The 19,826-nt window shown below is 34.5% G+C and overlaps 2 protein-coding genes across 4 annotated transcripts in view; one reads left to right on the top strand and one right to left on the bottom strand.

Moving 5' to 3' along the window:
* Window positions 1–4,572: 4,572 nt before the first annotated feature.
* Window positions 4,573–15,539, bottom strand: LOC121407795 (sialate O-acetylesterase-like). 2 transcript variants are annotated; one of them, XM_041599000.1, is made up of 10 exons: window positions 14,835–15,539; window positions 13,996–14,142; window positions 13,280–13,464; window positions 12,784–12,922; window positions 11,775–11,982; window positions 11,361–11,536; window positions 9,384–9,517; window positions 8,661–8,812; window positions 7,027–7,222; window positions 4,573–5,419 (listed from the first exon to the last, which is right to left on the bottom strand). In XM_041599000.1, exons 1-10 carry the CDS (start codon window positions 14,935–14,937, stop codon window positions 5,144–5,146), a joined length of 1,716 nt encoding a protein of 571 aa, XP_041454934.1. In that variant the 5' UTR covers window positions 14,938–15,539; the 3' UTR covers window positions 4,573–5,143. The 2 variants fall into 2 exon arrangements, with proteins under 2 accessions (XP_041454934.1, XP_041454933.1); XM_041598999.1 differs by lacking the exon at window positions 11,775–11,982 and adding an exon at window positions 12,111–12,318 and having other exon boundaries at window positions 14,835–15,529.
* Window positions 15,540–15,633: 94 nt separating this feature from the next.
* LOC121407796 (sialate O-acetylesterase-like) overlaps window positions 15,634–19,826 on the top strand; it is a 10,111-nt gene continuing 5,918 nt past the window's right edge. Inside the window, exons 1-4 of one of the 2 annotated variants that reach the window (XM_041599001.1) lie at window positions 15,634–15,743; window positions 17,059–17,208; window positions 18,434–18,618; window positions 18,989–19,127. In XM_041599001.1, coding sequence (XP_041454935.1) covers window positions 15,674–15,743; window positions 17,059–17,208; window positions 18,434–18,618; window positions 18,989–19,127 — 544 coding nt within the window. In that variant the 5' untranslated portion in view covers window positions 15,634–15,673. Of the gene's footprint in view, window positions 15,744–15,957; window positions 15,976–17,058; window positions 17,209–18,433; window positions 18,619–18,988; window positions 19,128–19,826 lie in introns of those variants that run through there. The other variant, XM_041599002.1, reaches the window with a different exon arrangement.

Below are 19,826 nucleotides of genomic sequence, written 5' to 3'. Positions count from 1 at the left end.
CGATATGCAAAGAAGAGAATTAAATGACACCACAAACACACATCATTGCTTTTCTACAACATATGTAAGATCATTTATTTCAATTCATTTAAAATTGCAGATTTTATTGTAAAAAAATCTTTAGATTGAATTATGACACAAGCTACTTAATGGCGACTATATGTGATTGTTTGCTAATTCGATTCCATATTATTGACATAACTTTGTTTGCAGCATGTAGCCATACTACATAAATTTTGACAATAAAATACACAAGTCTACAACTAGGATGGTATAATATGAGGTAACATTGATGAAAAAACCATTTAGATTCTTTTTAATCATGCATGAGGAAATACAGATAGAATAATGAGTGAAACAAAATTGTGATTTGATGAGAGCTTTAACAGGATAATCACATTTCAGTATAGTTTGATTCCAGTCTTTGTACATGACACCTCTATCTGGGCAATGATGGATAGAATTGATGAAATCTCTGATGGTAGAAAAATGATGCTTAATGCCCCAAAGCCCCTCATCTGAACGCCAGGGCTTGACATGACTCTACAACTTTTTCTCACCTTCTATATTGATATCTCTGTCATCTCGGTCCCTTTCTGACACAATGAAGGGGTTATGTGGAATAGCAGTTCCATGATTTTAAAAAATTCACTTTTCCTCATTCTCCGTCATTGTTTTGTATGTATCATACAAGTAGTATATGAGGATCTAAGCTCTCCACCTACACATAAATACATGCAGTAGCGTATGCAGGATTTTTGAAAGGGGGGGGGTTCGAGCTATATGAAAAGTTGAGAAGCAAAAACAATTACCAAAAAGACTGGGTCTTTTCGTACCAAGCAAATTTGAAAAGGAAAAAAAAGGGTTTTAAATAATTTTGAGGGGGGGGTGACCCCTGCAACACCCCCCCCCCCCACTACTGAATACACGTTTTAATTAAACCTCCTTGCTCCTTTTTCAAGCATGCTGTGGGACGCAGTATTCTTGTTTCAAGTGCATAAATCACTAAACGTAAAATACATATTTCAATCATGTATAGAATTATATTTCATTGAAGTTAACATACCAATATATCACTGTTGTGTCAAGATTGGCAAGTATCCATCGATCGATTGCACAAATCAATTTCATTAAAATTAAAAAATAAAGTGGATGAAGGTATCTTCTATAAAATGAAGAAAGTATTCTCTGCTCTTTTTTCTCTTGCTACTTTTTATATGCTTCTTAGAAGTTTTGTAAGAAAAGACGCTTAGTTATTACTTAAAATATACTTCAATATGAACCTATTTCCAATGAACAAAAAGTATTCCGATTTCTACTAGGGTTAACACAGTATCCACTGTATTCCTACTAATAATGAGTGAGAAAATACTTGTGTTTCAGCTAAATTGAACCAAACCATATATAAAGATGTAGATAAAGAAATGGAACATATATGTCAGGTATACGTTTACCTTTGAATGTTCCTATTTCAGTAAATGAAAATGAAAATTATAATCAATATTCACATTTCCTGCTAGCATTCTTACTTTCTGTAAATCACAAATTACTAGCTTGATTTATTGATCCTATCATAATGTGAATTTAAAGTCAAAGCTTCCATGCTGGTAATGTACTGATCAAATCATTTCTTGTATTTCAATAAATCTCTAAATGAAAATAGAAATTACAATCAATATACAGAAGGTAGCTGTAAGTATTCCTTGGCTCCATAACATAAGACCAATCAATTTGATTCACCAATCCTATTATCACCCTGACAAAAAGTTTATTGTAAAAATAGCAGAAAAAATAATTAAAAAATATTGCCGAAGGTTTGAGAAAAATTCATCAAATAATTAAAAATTTATTAGAATTTCAATTATTTGATTTGTGACATCATATGCGAGCAGCATTTCTACAAAGCGAATGGTAAAAAAGTCAATGAAATGTCATTTTCTCAGAAAATTTAAAATGGTTTTCACTGTAACTTTTGTATATCGATAGACAAATCATTTCACACCCGATCACGAACAGAAAACAAAATTAAGTCATCAGGAACCATACAAAATTTGAAATTCATGCATTTTATATTACATAACACATGGGGCAGCTGCTCGTTTATGACGTCACAAATCCCAAATTTTGAACAATTCATAATAATAATAATAATACATAAGATTTATATAGCGCACTTTCCATCTTGATTAGATGCTCAAGGCGCTTCAGAGCAGAACAACAAAAACTATTTACATATACATGTAATACATGTCTGAACAATAAGTCAATGTCTATCAAAAAACGCTTTTATACAGGTAAGTTTTCAGGTTGCCCTTGAAGGTGGTCGCTGAAGTCTGGGTTTTCAAACTGTGTGGGAGAGAATTCCACAGGCTAGGTCCTGCATGAGCAAAGGCCCGCTCCCCGCATGATTTCTTAGCAACTGGAATTTGTAAGAGATTAGATGATGAGGATCGTAAATTTCTTGAGGGTTGGTAATGATGCATCAAAGACCTATTGTAACTGGGGGAAGTTCCATTGACTGTATGAAAAATCAAAAGAAGGATTTTAAAGACTATGCGTTCCTTCAGGGGCAACCAGTGAAGAGTTTTTAATATAGGGGTGATGTGGCTGCGCTTGCTAGATAGAGTTACAATACGCGCAGCTGCATTTTGCAACCTTTGCAATTTTCCAAGTTGAGAATCTGGTAAGTTGTAAAGGAGGCTATTACCAAAATCGAATCGTGAAGAAATGAGTGAATGTACCAGTTTCTCTGTTGCTGAGCGAGTGAGATATTTTCTTATGAAGCCAATATTGCGCAATTGATAACGAACTGATCTGCAAATGTTTGTAATTTGGTTGGACATGGACATGTGAGCATCAAAAATAACTCCAAGATTGCGACATGATTTTGACAAGGGGATGTCATTGCCAGAGATAGAAATGGAATCAATGTTGAATTTGTTAAGTTGAAACTTTGAGCCAAATAATAACTTTCTTACTCTTTAACAGATTTTCCTCAAACCTTCACCAAAATTTTTGACCATCTTTTTAATCTATTTTTACAACAAAGTTTTCTTCAGGGTGAACTTCCCCTTAAGACGAATATCGCTAGCTAGTACTGAACTGTTCACTTCATATCAACTATTAATAGATCTCTATCATTGATGAAGTGTTACTGCATTTCAGTTGATTATAATTCTACTATGAAAGTGACAAAAGATGGCATTTACAATGAAATGAAATAAAATACATTTTTTCTCAAATTTTATGACTAATAAATCTTCTGAAATGAAGCCAAGCCTGGAATTGGTCAGTGGGTGACAATTTCAACATAGATACATAAAGTGCTTTACTCCAGGCAGATGGTCCTTATGGAAAGGTTCCTAAAATTGTACAAGCTCCAATGGAAGATTTTACTAATTTCGAGAAAAGAAATTGCTATGTATGGACAGGTGAACCTTACAAACAGATAGCCACAAGAGCAGGTTTGAACTTACGCTGCAAAAACTCTGGTGTTGATTTAACACCAGCCTGGAATCTATATCTGTCCACACCAGAGAAGTGTTAAACAACACCAGTTTGGTTTTGGTCTAACACCAGATATGCATTTATACAACACCAGTTAGTAATGAAACAGCATCGGTTTGATTCCAAACTGGTGTTGTTTCAATACTCTGGTGTGGACAGATATAGATTCCGGGCTGGTGTTAAATCAACACCAGAGTTTTTGCAGTGTAGTAGGCCTATTATCTAGAAATAAAGGGTTTTATTAAATACACCAGCATGAAAGACATCAGATTTAGAATAAACATAAAATCATTTTTCTACATACAACACACTTCTTAGTTTCTAAAAGATGTTTGTGCAATTTTGCTTAAATGTGAAGAATAGTACAAACACGTACACACACAGATCATAAAAAGAATATATTGTGCAATGAAACATTGCATCAGAGACGTCACATTTTATTTGTTAAATATTTCATTTCGCATGGATGATATAATCTGATTTTTGGCAAATATTGTGAATTTATTAATTTCTTATTTTTTGTAAATCATTGAACAATTAGATATTTTTATTTTATCAGAATCATTTGGCACATTATTTTCAAACTTACAAACTCTTGGTGGACATTTGGTTTGATTCTGCTTAATTGATATTGTAATATTTACCACGAACAAGCCAATTTACAATTTGTTTTTCAAATCAGGCTTTTTGCCCATAATGTTGAATTCCTATTTGGTCCCACACTATTCAGTCTATCTGATGACTGATAAGTTGGTTTTAATAATAGCAGAAAAAATACATATGAAGTTTTGATGAAAATCCATCAGAAAATTAGAGAGTTAAGAATATTCTAATTTTTTATATTAGTGATATGATATGCATACAGCACCTCCATATATCATGTAGTATACATTACATAAAGTTAAAGTTTTAAAGGAACGTGATGAATAAAAATATTTTTTGGAAAGAACATGGTATGAAATGAGGTGTCTGAAGAAACATTCATATCACAATATATTTTTTTTCTAAATGACAATTTGGGAAATTTATATCACACAAAATATTGAAAAGCTGCTTGTCAATCAAAACTTTAAAAGTTCACAACTTTGTTATTCTTCATTAGACATTTTTTTCTTTGATTTTTCTTATCATCAAGGTGAACGTCCCCTTTAAGACAAACTCATAATAGACCAAAGTGGATAAACCTATGAAGTCAATGGCAATAAGACCATTTTGTTCAATCATCAAAAGACAAAATGACAAGCGCGCCAAGTGGTAATTTAGTTTCAAGTGATGACTATAAAACCAAATGGCAATGATACTAAAGTGGCAGCAAAAAATAGCTACTGGTGTTGCCATATATGGTGTAAAATAATCTGAAGGTTATAATATTATACCAAAACTTCTCATGCTTTGTTTGTTTAAAAACTTGAAATAATCATTTAGACCCTGTAGCCCGTATTCTGAAGTCGTGTTTAACTTAAACTCAGGTTTAAAGTTACGGTCTAAGTATGGGAAGCCAAAAGTATCAAAATTTGTATTCAGTTGTATGTTTCTTATGTTTACTGTGCTCTTTACACAACACCTAGTGATTAAACTAATCACTCGGAAATCAATTGTATGATCAGTTGCTAGGTTTGTGTTACTTTACATCCCATCAATTGATAACAATCTTTGGTGTCCTCTTCCAAGACTGCTGCTTGACAGGCAAGAAAAACGGAGGAACCGGCAGCTGACTCACGGCATCATATAGAGGGCAGTCTTTAAACTCGCAGGGGAGATCAGCCCAGATGTACCTGACGGCCATCGGGGGACCAGAACAAGGGTCTTCGATCGCAACGGTAGCATTCTGATAGAGGGTCATGATGCTAGTGGTTACCCAGGAAGAGTTACCCTGAAGAGGACAGTCAGCGAAGGATGATGCACAGCAAACCTGAAGACGATTTTAAAAAGGTATAAAATTACAATGATAGAGGTGCTATGGTGGAGTAAACAAGACATCTGGCTGAGAATTAAAAAGCAGAGGCCCATATTCTGATAGCAGGTTTAACTTAAACTCAGGTTTAAAGTTGTGGTTTAAGTATGGCAAGCCAAAAGTATCAACATTTTTATCAAGTTGAATGTTTCTTATGTTTACTGTGCTCTTTCCTGATTCACCGATGGTGAAGACAATCATTTATCTATACTTCCTAGACAATTACGACATGATTTGAGAGCCAAATGAGCTGAAGTATGATATCTCTACTTTGGTGATTTATGTAACAATTGGCTATCCATACTTAAACCACAACTTTAAACTTGAGTTTAAGTTAAACCTGCTATCAGAATACGGGCCAAATTGTTCAAGACCACTTAAAAGGGTGTCGGAGTGAAACTGGGTCATAAAAATGTTTTTAAGGTAATACAGAGCATTACAAACTACGAAGGGAGAGCTAATAAACTCCAGAGATGATCGCTCCTAAAATTGTGACAATAACTTTGAAAAACTGTTCCAAGGCACAGACTCCTTGATGAAAACTGAATTTTTCTTTAGTGCAAGTCTGTCTAAAGATATTGTAACATATTCTGCCGTCAAATAATTATTTGTCAGAAGACATCTTAAAGCTACTGTTCATATGAATTTTATATTTCAGGGTTTATTTACCACTGGCAAAAAAATGTCCAAGCCTTAATGAGGTAAAGTAAACTTGATAATAGGGACTTTTTGATTTGCAAGTTTATTAGTAGACTGCTGCATAAGTCATAATCATCAGCACCATGGCATAAAATTTTGAGGAGTGAACAACGCAAGACACTGAACATGTCTAGGGACAGTGATTTTCTGTTTTACCGGTAAATAAAATGGAAATTCTGTTTGGTTCTTATACTTCTCATGTAAAAATTCATGTAATTCACCTTTGCAAAACGGAATTCAGGTTTTTGCTGTGTTCATTTTCAGTGACAAAACGGAATTTCCATTTTTAGATCAAGTTGAAACGGAATTACAGATTTTCAGAAACGGAAAAAAAAAAAAAAAAATTTGAAACAGAAAATCACTGTCTCTACATGTCTCAACTCAAATAACATTGCCTGTCATTTTCAACTATTCTTGACGATCACATTAATTTTCTCCAAATAAGATCTTTAGACAGGATGTGAAAGGCAATAAAGGTGCTCGCTTTGGGTATCACTGTTTCTGTTATGGTAACAGGGCAGCTTTTGGCTGGTATAATGCCAAGCTGCTATATAACCAATTAAATAGGAAACATCTTATATCTAAGTTAATAAGGCATAATGGCAGACCTTATAGACGACATAAATTATTTTTGGCTCTTCTTATCAAACTGGAGACAATGGCTGGCAGAGAGGGATTTGAACTTACAACCTTACAATCATGAGTCCAATGCTCTAACCACTAGACCACATGACCCTGTTACACCACTCCACCAACTTTATATGCATGAAACACAAATCAGACTATTGTGACATAATAATATAAACAGCAATACACTACAGCCAACGTGCAAATTGAAAGGTTCCTAAGATAACATTACATCTTACATCAAACCCAGCCTTGTTGTTCATCTTGAGCTTTGCTTTTCCATCGTTGAACTGAATTGAGAGGGAAGATGGAGCAGTGTAGGAGATGTTGCTTGGGAAAGGGCCTTGGAATGTTGTATAATTCTCCCCATAAGCAACTGCTCTAGCACCTAGTAGTAGCCTAGCCGACACATCCTCTTTGTCACGAGGATGAACACTATATTAAGGAAATGAGAAAACAAAGTGGAATGTCACAGAAATTAGTATCTCTAATTTTATTGTACCTACATAGTCAAAATAAAATTAGAACTCTGAAAATAATCTTAACGTTCCTCTTATCTTTTATTGTACCTCACATACACTGAACAAGCATGATGTCAGAGCAAAATAATGAGTCTAGTAGGATGTGCATTCAATGTATGTGCACTAAGATAAATATCTACAGATAAAGAGGTATTCTTTAAATTGCCTTATCTATTTTTAGTTTTACTTCCTTGGAAACAATAACAGAAGTTGGAGGGTACTTGTATCACAGTAACTTAATATATCTGTAATGAAAAAGGTTTACTACAAAGGATTACTCTTCAGATGCTTCAATAGACAAGATATGAACAGCTTAGATGGATTATTAACTGTATTTACTCAAAATTATGCCCCAGTAATTGCCATTTCCACATCTATTATGTGCAATTTCAAATTAATAACCTTTTTGACCTATGGCATTTGACTTGTGACTAAAAATTCTAATAATTCTCCATATGCACAAAGGAGCAAAGTGTGAAGTTGATTCCTCAAATGGTTATTTGGGTAAGTTCTACAAATTAACTACTTATGAGAATAATGATAGCAGTCAGATCTTACTTGGTCTCAAAAAAGGGAATGATATATATCATGACTAAAAGGTCATAAACAATGATATATGCAAGCACATGTGGGTGTGTGTTTTTTTATGTGTGTGTGAGAGAAAGATAAATTAGGTGTGTGTATTCTGTGTAGACAGACATATAAATCCCTTTACTCACAAAATACAAGTTTGAGGTGCAATGTTTGACTTCACTGGGAATGCACACATGTGTCACTATTTGTATTCAAGTTATCAACAATGGAATATTTCTGCTCTATTTGCTATTATTCCCCTTTTGTGTGATTATATGATCCAACAAGCCCAACCTTGAAGGAATATATTGTATGTAAAAAGAATATCTCTATCAAATTTTACAGTATAACTTTCAGTCTTGAAATGCAATCACCCTTCAATTTATTTATTTTTCACTTGTTATTCCAACATAGCTGAATAAAAAGTTTGAAGATGATGATAGAGGTTGTCATAATGATGACGATAATGATGACAATGAACATAATGACAGAAGACAAGGACCCCGTCTTACAAAGAGTTTTGATTGATCCGATCATCTTAATCTATATGACAATCCAACAATGTCATAATTTTTTCCAGGAAATTTGCATGTCCTTTGTAAACAAAGAGAAGCACACTGAATTTAAAAAACAAACCAAAACAATGAATGTATGATTATACTATACATGTCATCTATAAAATATTTTGAACAAACATGCATTTTAGATGCTGACGTTGCTGGCGTTCCATAGCTGTCGTTCATTGCAACAATCGTAACTCTTTGTAACACAGAACTTACGGTCCATGGGGTGATTTGAGATCAGGTAAATCAATGGCAACTGCCATGAAGACATCAGGCATGAGTGGATTAGGAACGTAGCCGTAGTCTGCTGTCTGGTGCCAACGTAAAGCAGTGAAATTAGCATTCCCAGGATATTCTGAATTACAGAGCTTCATGAAAAAAATTAAGATAACTAAAAATGTAGGTTTATTCACCAGCCAAATTAGCTGGATATCAAACCAGTGAAAGCATTAATATCCTATATAGAATTCCTTGTTTCAAATCTCCTTCATACTTTAATAAATGCTACTCATATTAAATATACGAGTGGCAAAGATAACATTTAGTTTTTGATAATCCAAAATTAGTACATAGAATGAATGTGGTGATGAAAATATATCAAAGTTTTGAGCATCAACCTACTTTTCAAATATCTACCAATCATTGTACACAACCTTACAGTAACATTTATTTTAAAGAAAACTTCAAATTTTGTGGCGTATTCATTGCCACTTTGGTAAAAAATGATAGTCAAATGAGTAGCGAAAATGTAAATCTTATAATGGATGCTCAATCTTATATTGCAATATCATTCATCTATGAAATATACAGCAATATTTGGTCTCATATTTAAGGATGGTTAATTTTCTACAAATTCAATGTACAAGACATTTGGATAAAAGCTACTGATACAGAAGTGTGAATGTTCACACATTAAAACCTTAATCTAAGGTGGCTTACCTGGACAAAACCAAAAGGAAATTGTGGATTCATGACTCCCCCAGTACTAGCATACCACTCCTTTCTCCAGCTGTTAATCATATGAGGGAACAAGCAGTTGTACGTTGATGGGTCATGAACTGCATTATCTTCTCCTAAGAATTGACCAAAACATACAAAGAATTCATGGTAAATTGTTATTATTCTTCTTATTATAGATTCCTATAATGCTATTTTGTAGCTTTACAGACCCAACCACTTTTCTAGAAGCTTTGATTTATTTCATACTGTACAATCTAATAACATAAAATCGTGTCTTGACATTTATATTGCATTATTTCTTTGGAATTAAATCACTACACCTGAAAGTATTTAGGCTTAATTAATACAGTTTTCATAAAATTTCAATTTTGTTGCACAAAAATTGAAATAATATATAAGTGCTCAGATACAGTAACAAGAGAAATATAATTTTTATCAGGGTAGTTCTCTTCATAAAAAATATCTTTACCTTATGATCCAAATATCATTAATTCATATGAAGATATTATGAGCTACTTTCTTATCCCAATCCAGGTACTCATCATGCTAAGAGTTGGGATTGCTTTAATCAGTCACAACTAATTGATTCCACTTCCACTTCCATCAATAAAAACTTCAAAGTTATTGATATAAAATTTTCACCTAGGATGTGAGCAAGCTCATCCATCTAAACAATGGCAAATAAATGAACTATTGATCATATTCAGACTTTATAAAATATTTTGAAGATATTCATAATTCTGGATCATGTTGTTGCTGCCTTGGTGGCTTTCCATTGTTGAGAATGTGTAGATCAATTGCAAGTCTTTATAAGACAGAGTCTATCAACCTAGGTTATACCATTGATGGTTTGAAAAGTAGATATTTCACTGTAATCCACCAATCCCATGCCTTTGTTGTATGACCATCGACCAGTGATTCCTAATTTGGTATCAGAAAGCACATGGATCATGGTATTCCATGATTATGAACTTAATATGACAAAGCATTTTTTTCTTACAATCAAGGATATACACCTGTTTTGAAAAGCTTGCACTTGTGATGAATCAAACTTCATTTGTCCTTAACCAGTGACAGCATGGTATACAAACTAATGTTTAGGAGTGCAAAGGATTATCACCTCTCACCGAATGAAGTATTCTGTCCATTGCACTCCTAAACATTCATTATTTGTTTAATATGACACCTAACATTATATCTTTGTCATTTTAATAGAATTTATTAATTAATTAGGATGCCTAAGTGCATGCAGTGCGAGTGCAGTCTGTCATATGTATGCATGCGAGTAATGCGACAGTCAACGGTTGATTGTTGCATACATATACCCCTTTCATAAACCCAATTACTATGAATTAGGCGGCTAATAGCAGCATAATTTGGTCATAAAATTGGAGGAGGACAAGAGTTATCCGCATTACTCTGATGCTGCTATTATCCGCCTAATAAAGGCATCGGGATAAGATTTTGAGTTTATGAACGCATTTCCAAATAATGCGGATAATTGCCATGGTGCGGTCACAAGGTCACCCTTTTCCAACACAACCGCATCGGAGGGGGCGTGTCCAGTTGTCATGGCGATTATCCGCCTTTTTCAGGACGGGTGCTCGTAAAAATAATGCGGCTTATTTTCGGAGTTTATGAACGCAATTTTTATTGAATTATCCGCATTACTCTTAGGCGGCTAATTGGAGGATAGGTTTATGAAAAGGGTTAGACATGTAACAGTGATACATGCTGCAAACTATAGTGCAGGTTGTCTTGGCGAGCATGCAATGGACAAAATCATATAGATCCAAAATTGCATGATGAATGGCTCCACTCTTGAACGAATAATGATGTCATTGTAAGATGGGCTGAATTATCGGTAAAAAACAACCAGTCAAATGACAAATATCTATGTAGGTGATAATTGCGGATGAAAACCTAAAGATAGATCATGATCCAAGTGATTCTTACCTTGGTACCAGATAGCACCTTTAATGCTCATATTAAGGAGAGGATGAATCATTGCATTCCAAAGGACACTATGACCTTGTGGTCCACCAACACGTTGGGAGACTACAGACTCTGTTCCATTGAATGTCTTTTCTGGTCTGGATGAAGACTTATTCAATTTGACTTGATTATCAATCCTGAAAGAACAGCAGAAGACTAGTGTCACACTTATTCTGAAAAACACTGTCCTGTCTAAGTAACCAAGGATATAAAGAACAGAAATATTAACATAAAATGCAACATGGCCTTCAGAATCAACACTGAAAGCGTTAGTGAAGTGCTATACTTATTGATTGCTTTCATGGATAAATGGCCTGTGATTGTTGCCCAAGGAGAGGACACTTTTCCCTTTGTTATTCAACTTTTTCAGATTACCTTACACTGTCTTCCTGTCTCTCTGCTACTGATATATTACAGCTGCTTAGCACCTCAGGAGGTGACCACGCTTCTGCAGGAGTACCACCCCAGTTTGTTGAAATTAAACCAATAGGATACTTTAGGTGATCATGAAGGTCTCGTTTAAAGAACCAACAGACAGCAGAGAAATACAATGCACTCTTGGTATTCAGACCTCCCAAAGAAACTACAAGAAAGATTGAAACACAGTATAATGTAACCCGTTTGTATCTTTATTGGTTCTCTACTGAATGCATATACAATGATGGTTCCTCAAGGATATGCTTTTGCCCCTTGGATGTTTAGTCAGATTACCTTACACTGTCTCCCTGACTCTCTGATGCTGATATATTACAGCTGCTTAGCACCTCAGGAGGTGACCATGCCTCTGCAGGGGTACCACCCCAGTTTGTTGAAATTAAACCAATAGGATACTTTAGGTGATCATGAAGGTCTCGTCCAAAGAACCAACATACAGCAGAGAAATAGAACTCAAAGTTGATATTCTGACCTCCCAAAGAAACTACAAGATAAATTACAACACAGATTTACAGTTATAAATCGGAACATTGGTTAAATATTAAAAAAGATGAACCAAAGATATTTTTTATCAAGTCCCCCAGCTAAATAAGAATGAAAAGTAATTACTAAGCGAACAAATACTTATGAACAACATAAAGGAGTGATTATTGATAAATGACCAAACATGCTTATAAAACAGTGATTATTATAACTACCAGTAACACAAAAAGATTTTTTGGCACGATATTTCCTATTTTCTGACAAGTTATAAAAGGAGGGTACTTGCCACCAGCGGAATACTTTTAATATATCATACAACTTTCTTGTCGAAAAGGAGAGTTGACAAATAATAAGGGGCAAATGCTCCCTGTGCCTCCACCCTCCTTGATCAACACCTAGATAGATATTAAGGTACCCAGTACTGCTTAAATGATTAATACTTATAATAGAGAAAAAAAAATCTTACCTGGATTGGGCAAAGACCATGGTTTATAAACACTTTGAAGATCATATAAAGGCACAGTCGACTCCACCTCGAACACTGAAAGAACTCGAATAAGAGAATACTGGTATGACTCAATAAGAGCCTCGGTCCCATTGAATGCCTGGAAAGTGGTGAATAAAAAAAGGCATTAACACCAGCGATGAGTCAAGGTTTGTTTTGGCAAAAATATTATATATCTTTTCTGCTTTCAGCTGAACTCAAATTTTGTAAAGAATTTTTGATGACTTTTCTATTTTCAATGTGAAAACATCTAATTATAGCTGTGTGTTTTTATCATTTTCTCATTGTTAAATCATCACCATCAATACATATTAAAGCTAACATCTTTAAAAAAAATATAGTAACAATCCATATCAATGCAGCATCCTTCATTCAATCAGGTCATCTGTTGAAAAATATGGGGATACCACACAGAATTTAATGAGAAGACCTGTGCTTTGATTGAAATCAAACTTACAGACTTGACATCAAATGCCATGTTACTTTGTCCACTGCAAACCCAAACATCTCCAAAGAGAACATCTTCCAGTGCAATAACTTCTTGAACTCCTTGATTGTCTGACGTTATCTGGATGGTGAAAGGACCACTTGGAGGTTGGGGGTCAAGGGTCACTTTCCACACCCCTTCACTGGTAAAAGTAGCTGTGATGAGTGAAAGTGGAATGAAAAATTCGAATACTATTCACAAATTTGAACTAAATATACCTACTGTTTGGTTTAAAATGAACAAGAAAAGAAGGTGAAAAAATAACCAACTTCCATGTAGTATGGAACATGTAGCATTTTTCATTCTGGCAACCACCATGGAAACCTTGGTAGGGCATGGTATTTACCATCACATTGACTACGTTATTACAACAGGATTTTAAAGGGGAAATAAAAGTTAGGTGAGGGAAAAGAAGAAACCAAGGGGCTGGCAAAGAGAAAAAAGAAAATGAGAATGATTAGGGAGAGGTAAGCAAAATGGGGGGAGGGGAGGAAGAGAGGGGAAAAGAAAAATAAAGAAGATGCAGGTAAGGTTGGGGGTAATTAATTCACTTTATATCTGATCTTCCATCTTATTTTTCTCCTATTTTAGACAAACTTATATTAACCTCCATCCTATGGATGAAAAAAAATAGAGGAAGATCTAGAACTGAACTCCATATAAAATCAACTGAAAAATACAATTACCTGTGGTAGCTGTTGTGGTGTATTTAACACCCTTGAATAGTAGTGTTATCTGAGCACCTTTGACAGCATATCCCCATATAACTGCATGATCAGGACCTCTCTGCAGGACCATATGGTCCGAATAGTATGCTGCCAGCCTGAATGAATCTGATGAATAATCAAGAGGAAAAAACAAACAATACCAATATCAATATTATGAATTTTACAAAAGAGATAGAGGTGTCATTCCTAAATCCATCAGGGAAAACATAAGTAGGGCCAGGGGAAGAGATATAAATACCCCCTTTTTCAACAAAATCTCAATTTTTTCTTTTTAAAATGAGCTAAATTGGTACAGGGTATGAAAACATATACACTTCATCAAATCATACATGATTAACCATGAAAGTGAAAACTTGAAATAATCCAATCATGGAGTTTTTCACACATAAAAAAAATCCACAATATAGTCAATGGTGACTTTCAGTTTAAAACTTTTTTGTTTTCTTTCTCTTTTTAATAACATAAGCAGCATCATGTTAGAATGTAGGATAGGTTACTGGTAAAATTTAAAAAAATAAATAAAGTCTATGATCTAAAAAAAACATATATATATAAACTGGAAGGAAAAAAATTTCCTCATTTTCACATCCTTTATTAATAGGGTCTAGAGCTGAATCAATTTTCAAACAATTGATCAACATTCACGTAATCAGAATAAAATAGTCTTCCTAATGTTTGCCCCCTCCCAAATGTTTACAAACCTTGTTGCGTTGTGTGTGAGTAAGGCCATGGTGATAGAGTTAAACTAGAACCATGACAACATCTAGACATAATTAGTAGAGATAAGTGGAATTTACCTTGAACAGTAGCACCATCAGTTGCAGAATATGAAATTTGGCAAGTGGCGATGACGAACAAACAAGCCCAGTGCCAGTGGATGTTATCGAATGTTCTCGTCATGATGACTTCTAAGCTCAGTCAGACTCAGAGTAAGACTTCTAAAAAAAGTAAAATTTTTTAAAGCTCTGGAGACGTCGCTGCCGTGTCGCAGTAACTAGACTAGACTTAGGCTAACTCAAGTCAAAGTCGGTGCTCAATCATTGACTAGCTTGGACCTGTCCTTGCTTGCCTTGGTCTTGGACTTGGTGCACACTTCCACAATCTGTTGTTAGATTGAGAAATTAGAATTTAGAAGAGTGTTGTTAACGCCTATTTTCTGATATTTTGACAATGTCATTTGTCAATGCAATGTTCAGTCTTCACTGGTCTTCAGACATGTCAGAAAAAGTTCAGCTTCACATATTACAGTCTACGACTAGTTAGCCATGGAATTGACACCAAATAATGATTGACGAGTTGCTCAAAGACAAAGTCTGCTTTCTGAGACAATCAGGCATTCATGAGATGATACTGAGAGGCATCTATTTCCTTGGCTTGAGATCCACCCCATCCACGGCGCGGCATGCGGCAAGGGCCATTCACGCGCTCTCGCCGCGCCGATCGCAGCCAATGTTGACTTTTGTTTGCATCTTGATCACATGACTTTCAGGAAGCGAGTGATCAGGTGACCTATCGGTATTTATTTTGTATAGGGTGTGCACGCTGAATGCCAAGCCAAAAAAGTCAACAACAAACTTTTCATCATTCGATGATTTCGATCCGTCAAGTGAAGTCAGGCAAGGCTTCAACAACAGAAATGTTGCTTTCGGGAGTCCATATTTTACAGCTTTTTTGGCTGTTAGCCTGCGGGACAATCTATGGTTCTGGTGAGTTTATTTGACACGTAAATTGTTTAAATTTAAAAATTATCCTTCGCTCGACGAGCTAAGTAATACAATAGACTAGTCAAGACAATAGTAATATACTCACACTACGAGGTTAGTAATAGTGACTAGCTAATCCACAGAGACGTCCTAACCTCGCAGTCGCAATGATGGAAAAATGAATATGACGGATTCTAATTGCATTGATTTTATGTCTTTTGATGACAGTACATTAGTAAGTTAAGTTAACTAACAATACATACATGATAATGTAATGATCAATGATGATAATTGATAATAGTAACACAATGTTATTATTTATTTTTTTTAAATTAAATATGTGCACATTATTATCCGGATACACTCGCATGAGAATTTGATGATATTCATAAGACCTTTTCATTAATTTTATTACTATTATTGATGAGTAAGTTATTACTATTATTGATGAGTAAGAAAAAGGAGAACAAGAAAGAAAAGCAAAGGAAGGTGGGGAAATATACCCAGAGCCCCAGTTGTTGTGTGTCTGGACAATTAATTTTAAACAGCCATTTGGAAAAGTTAACGCGAAAGATTCCATCTGAATTTAGTATAGATCTTAACGGTTTTTAAGCATTTTATCAATGATTATAGAGAAAAAAACAAAGAAGATAACAACTATTGAATTAATATTGTATTGTATAATCCAAACCCAAAAAGAAGGCTTCAAAATTTTTGAAGTGTTTGGGCCCCACCCCCATCCTACAAATTTCTGAATATTAATGTAAAAATTCACAGATTTTATCAATGTTGCCCCATTCACCATGTATTATGCCCTCAAAACGTATTGCTCATTACACCATGCAATGCCTCAAATGAGACGGCTTGTATAGGCCTATAACCTGATTGTAACCCCAAAGATATTCCTCCTTTAAAGTCACTTTCCCTACTGTTAACCTGTATTGTTCCCCCTTTAATTGTTGATTCCTCCCGTGGTAGCTTTACAGAAATGTATTCTATTTGGCTATTATTATTAATTTGTAACTATTATTATTGATCTCAAATAATGGTGATGATGATAATATAATATCATACAGGGGGTCACACTTGGGTAAAAATGGCATTTTTATATTTCAAATTTTGATTATCGCTCTCAAATCCGCCAATGATATCCAATTTGTAGTATGGTAGTACATTTATCATATCCCAAGAAGTATATTGTTCATTCTGTTTCATTCACCGATTCATAAATTGTAAAGGAGTAATCTTTTTCATCCCACGATTTCATTCCTGCAGTTTTAATTTCTGAACTAATTATTATTTTGTTATTTTGAAATAGCGGGATCATTGCGATTGGCCTCCTACTATGCTAGTCATATGGTACTGCAGATGGAACCACACAGTGCTGTCATCTGGGGCTATTCTGGTCTTGGAGCCAACATCACCCTTGAACTCAAAGAAAAACTATATCAGACAGAAGCAGGAGGTGGTCAGTATATAACTTGTGTTCTCTCTCCAGTGTCCAAAAATACTTATCTCTGGATTGAACCCCTCCCCCTCCCCCTAAAAAGATCAAAAAGTATATGTGCATTGTATTTTGGTATCATCAAATATAATTCTTAAAGTATTTGTAAAGCATTAGCCTGCATGTAAATTTTATTGTAAATTGATAGTTGTTAAGCCTGTCAAAAACAGATAACATGTGGATCGATCCTACTAAGTGTTAGAATTGACTCTATTTGTTTACTCCTTTTATGTGGATAGTGTTTGTTATGAAATGAGATTTAAAGGCAGAACATCCTTCTGACAAACTTTCAGAATTACATATCAAATGAGTTAATAGAATGTTGCCTAATTAGAATCACCCATGATTAAATTTTTATACTCTGTCATCTGCTATCTGTTTTATCACTTTCAACGACATGTTGATAACATTGTGCTGATAGAACGTTTCTCAATTCTTCAGTGAAAGACCAGGAAATCGCTCTGTACGTCTTTATTCTGAGGTTGGCAATGTCAATCAGGTTGAAAATGTCTTGTCTTTTATGCAAATTTTTGTTCAAAGTCTATTGATGGGAATGGATTCATTATTTGATGTAATATTTATATATTTGGAGTGCAAATACGCATTCTTCAAATTCTATTACTTTATTATTGTGTACCCGTAGTCTGTTTCCTTGGAGTAGGTGTTCACTGTACCTATTCTGAAGCTTTTCCTTACTTTTATTCTTGCCACCAATATGTATCTAAGATTGAACATAATATGGTTTCTATTTATTTTTAATCTACATATGTTACAATTTGGCATTCTAACACTAAAAACCCAGATAAATACATGAAAAAAAAATGAAAATCCATATTTTATTGTTCAAAATAGACATGAAATACTCAGAAAATTTGCTTTGCCCAATTGATCGTGGGCCCGGCAGCCTTTTAAGGTCTTTTGGTCTGACGCGGCCGGGGTTTGAACCCCCGACCTCCCGGTTGTGAGACGAATGCTCTACCAACTGAGCCAACACACCGGTTAGGTACCCTGTACCATTTGTTTGATGCATCCAGTGAGTCAAAAAAACGCACGACTGGTGATCCTTTTTTATGGTATATTCATTGGTGATGGTCTAGCGTGTAAGAAAGGATCACCAGTCATTCTTAAAGTCGCTCTTAACTTACAAACAGCTTTATGAAACGGCCCCCTGGTTCTGTACAATTCACAGCTACTTTTACCAGCGAAGGGGTGTGGAAAGTGACCCTTGACCCCCAACCTCCAAGTGGTCCTTTCACCATCCAGATAACGTCAGACAATCAAGGAGTTCAAGAAGTTATTGCACTGGAAGATGTTCTCTTTGGAGATGTTTGGGTTTGCAGTGGACAAAGTAACATGGCGTTTGATGTCAAGCAGGTAATGTTAAATTTCATTTCTTTTTATCATAGTGAATTTCATAATTTTACTCAAAACGTATATTAGCTTCTGGATATGATTGATGTGAATTTTATTAGAGTATTTAGAAGGTGTTGTAATTTGAGAAAGGTTGAAAAGGACACTGGAAAATTGACCCCAGATGCCCCCAAAATGACCTTTACATTTACTCTAATGGGCAATGTTCATTTTTAATTTCTATCTTTTTTAAAAAGAATTTTAGATTTGTGCCTTCATGATTCAAGGTTTAGCATAATAAGCATTCCCCATGAACAATTGTTATTGTTTTGTTCCTGTTTCTTTAACGTTTAAGCTTTTTAAATAAATTTTTCTTCCCCCCCCCCCCTCACAGGCTTTTAATGGCTCAGCATCCATAGATCAGTCTTATCAATACACTGATATCAGAGTTCTTTCAATCTATCAAAATGATTCAGCTGTACCGTACTATGATATCCCAGCACTATATAAACCTTGGTCAAGACCAGATCCCGGTAAGTCTATATTGTGAGAATATGGGTCAATTACTCCCCATTATTTGCAATACAAGGATATCTAGACTTTGTCTGAATTAATTCAAGAGTAGTAGGTTTGTGCTCGAACACATTATGAAGAATAATGACACTGAAATTTGTAAAGCACTTCTAACAACAGCCTCTAAGTGCTGTTTATACATATAAATCATACAGAGTAGTACATGTACATAATTTAGTAATATATTACTGACATAGAATACATATGCATAATGGGCAATCCTTTTGTATGACTTTTACACTTATGGTTCAAATTATTTCCATTTTACTTTTTTTATTGAAAGCTGCCTGTCTACATATTTCCAGAGTGCAGTTGTAAGAAAATAATATGTCCTGTATTACCATTAATTTCACTGTCAACAGAGGAATATTAGTTGTCAGTTCGTATATATACATGTATATTCATGAGTACCCCCTGTAAAGTTGACACATAGCAAGTCTGTATGGTGACTCATTTCCTCTCATAGCTACACAATAGCCTGGCAGTCAAAGGGGGTGTTTAGTAAAGCTGTTTGTAAAGCTACTCATGCTTATTATTATTATTATTATTAATTATTATTATTATTATTATTATTAATATTATTATTATTATTAATTATTATTATTATTATCATTGTTACTATTATTATCATTATTATAATTATTATCATTATTATTTTT

Source organism: Lytechinus variegatus, chromosome 2 (assembly GCF_018143015.1).
Source record: "Lytechinus variegatus isolate NC3 chromosome 2, Lvar_3.0, whole genome shotgun sequence".
Lineage (NCBI taxonomy): Eukaryota > Metazoa > Echinodermata > Echinoidea > Temnopleuroida > Toxopneustidae > Lytechinus > Lytechinus variegatus.
Note: the sequence above shows the minus strand (reverse complement) of the source record. Positions and strands in the feature narration are given on the sequence as shown.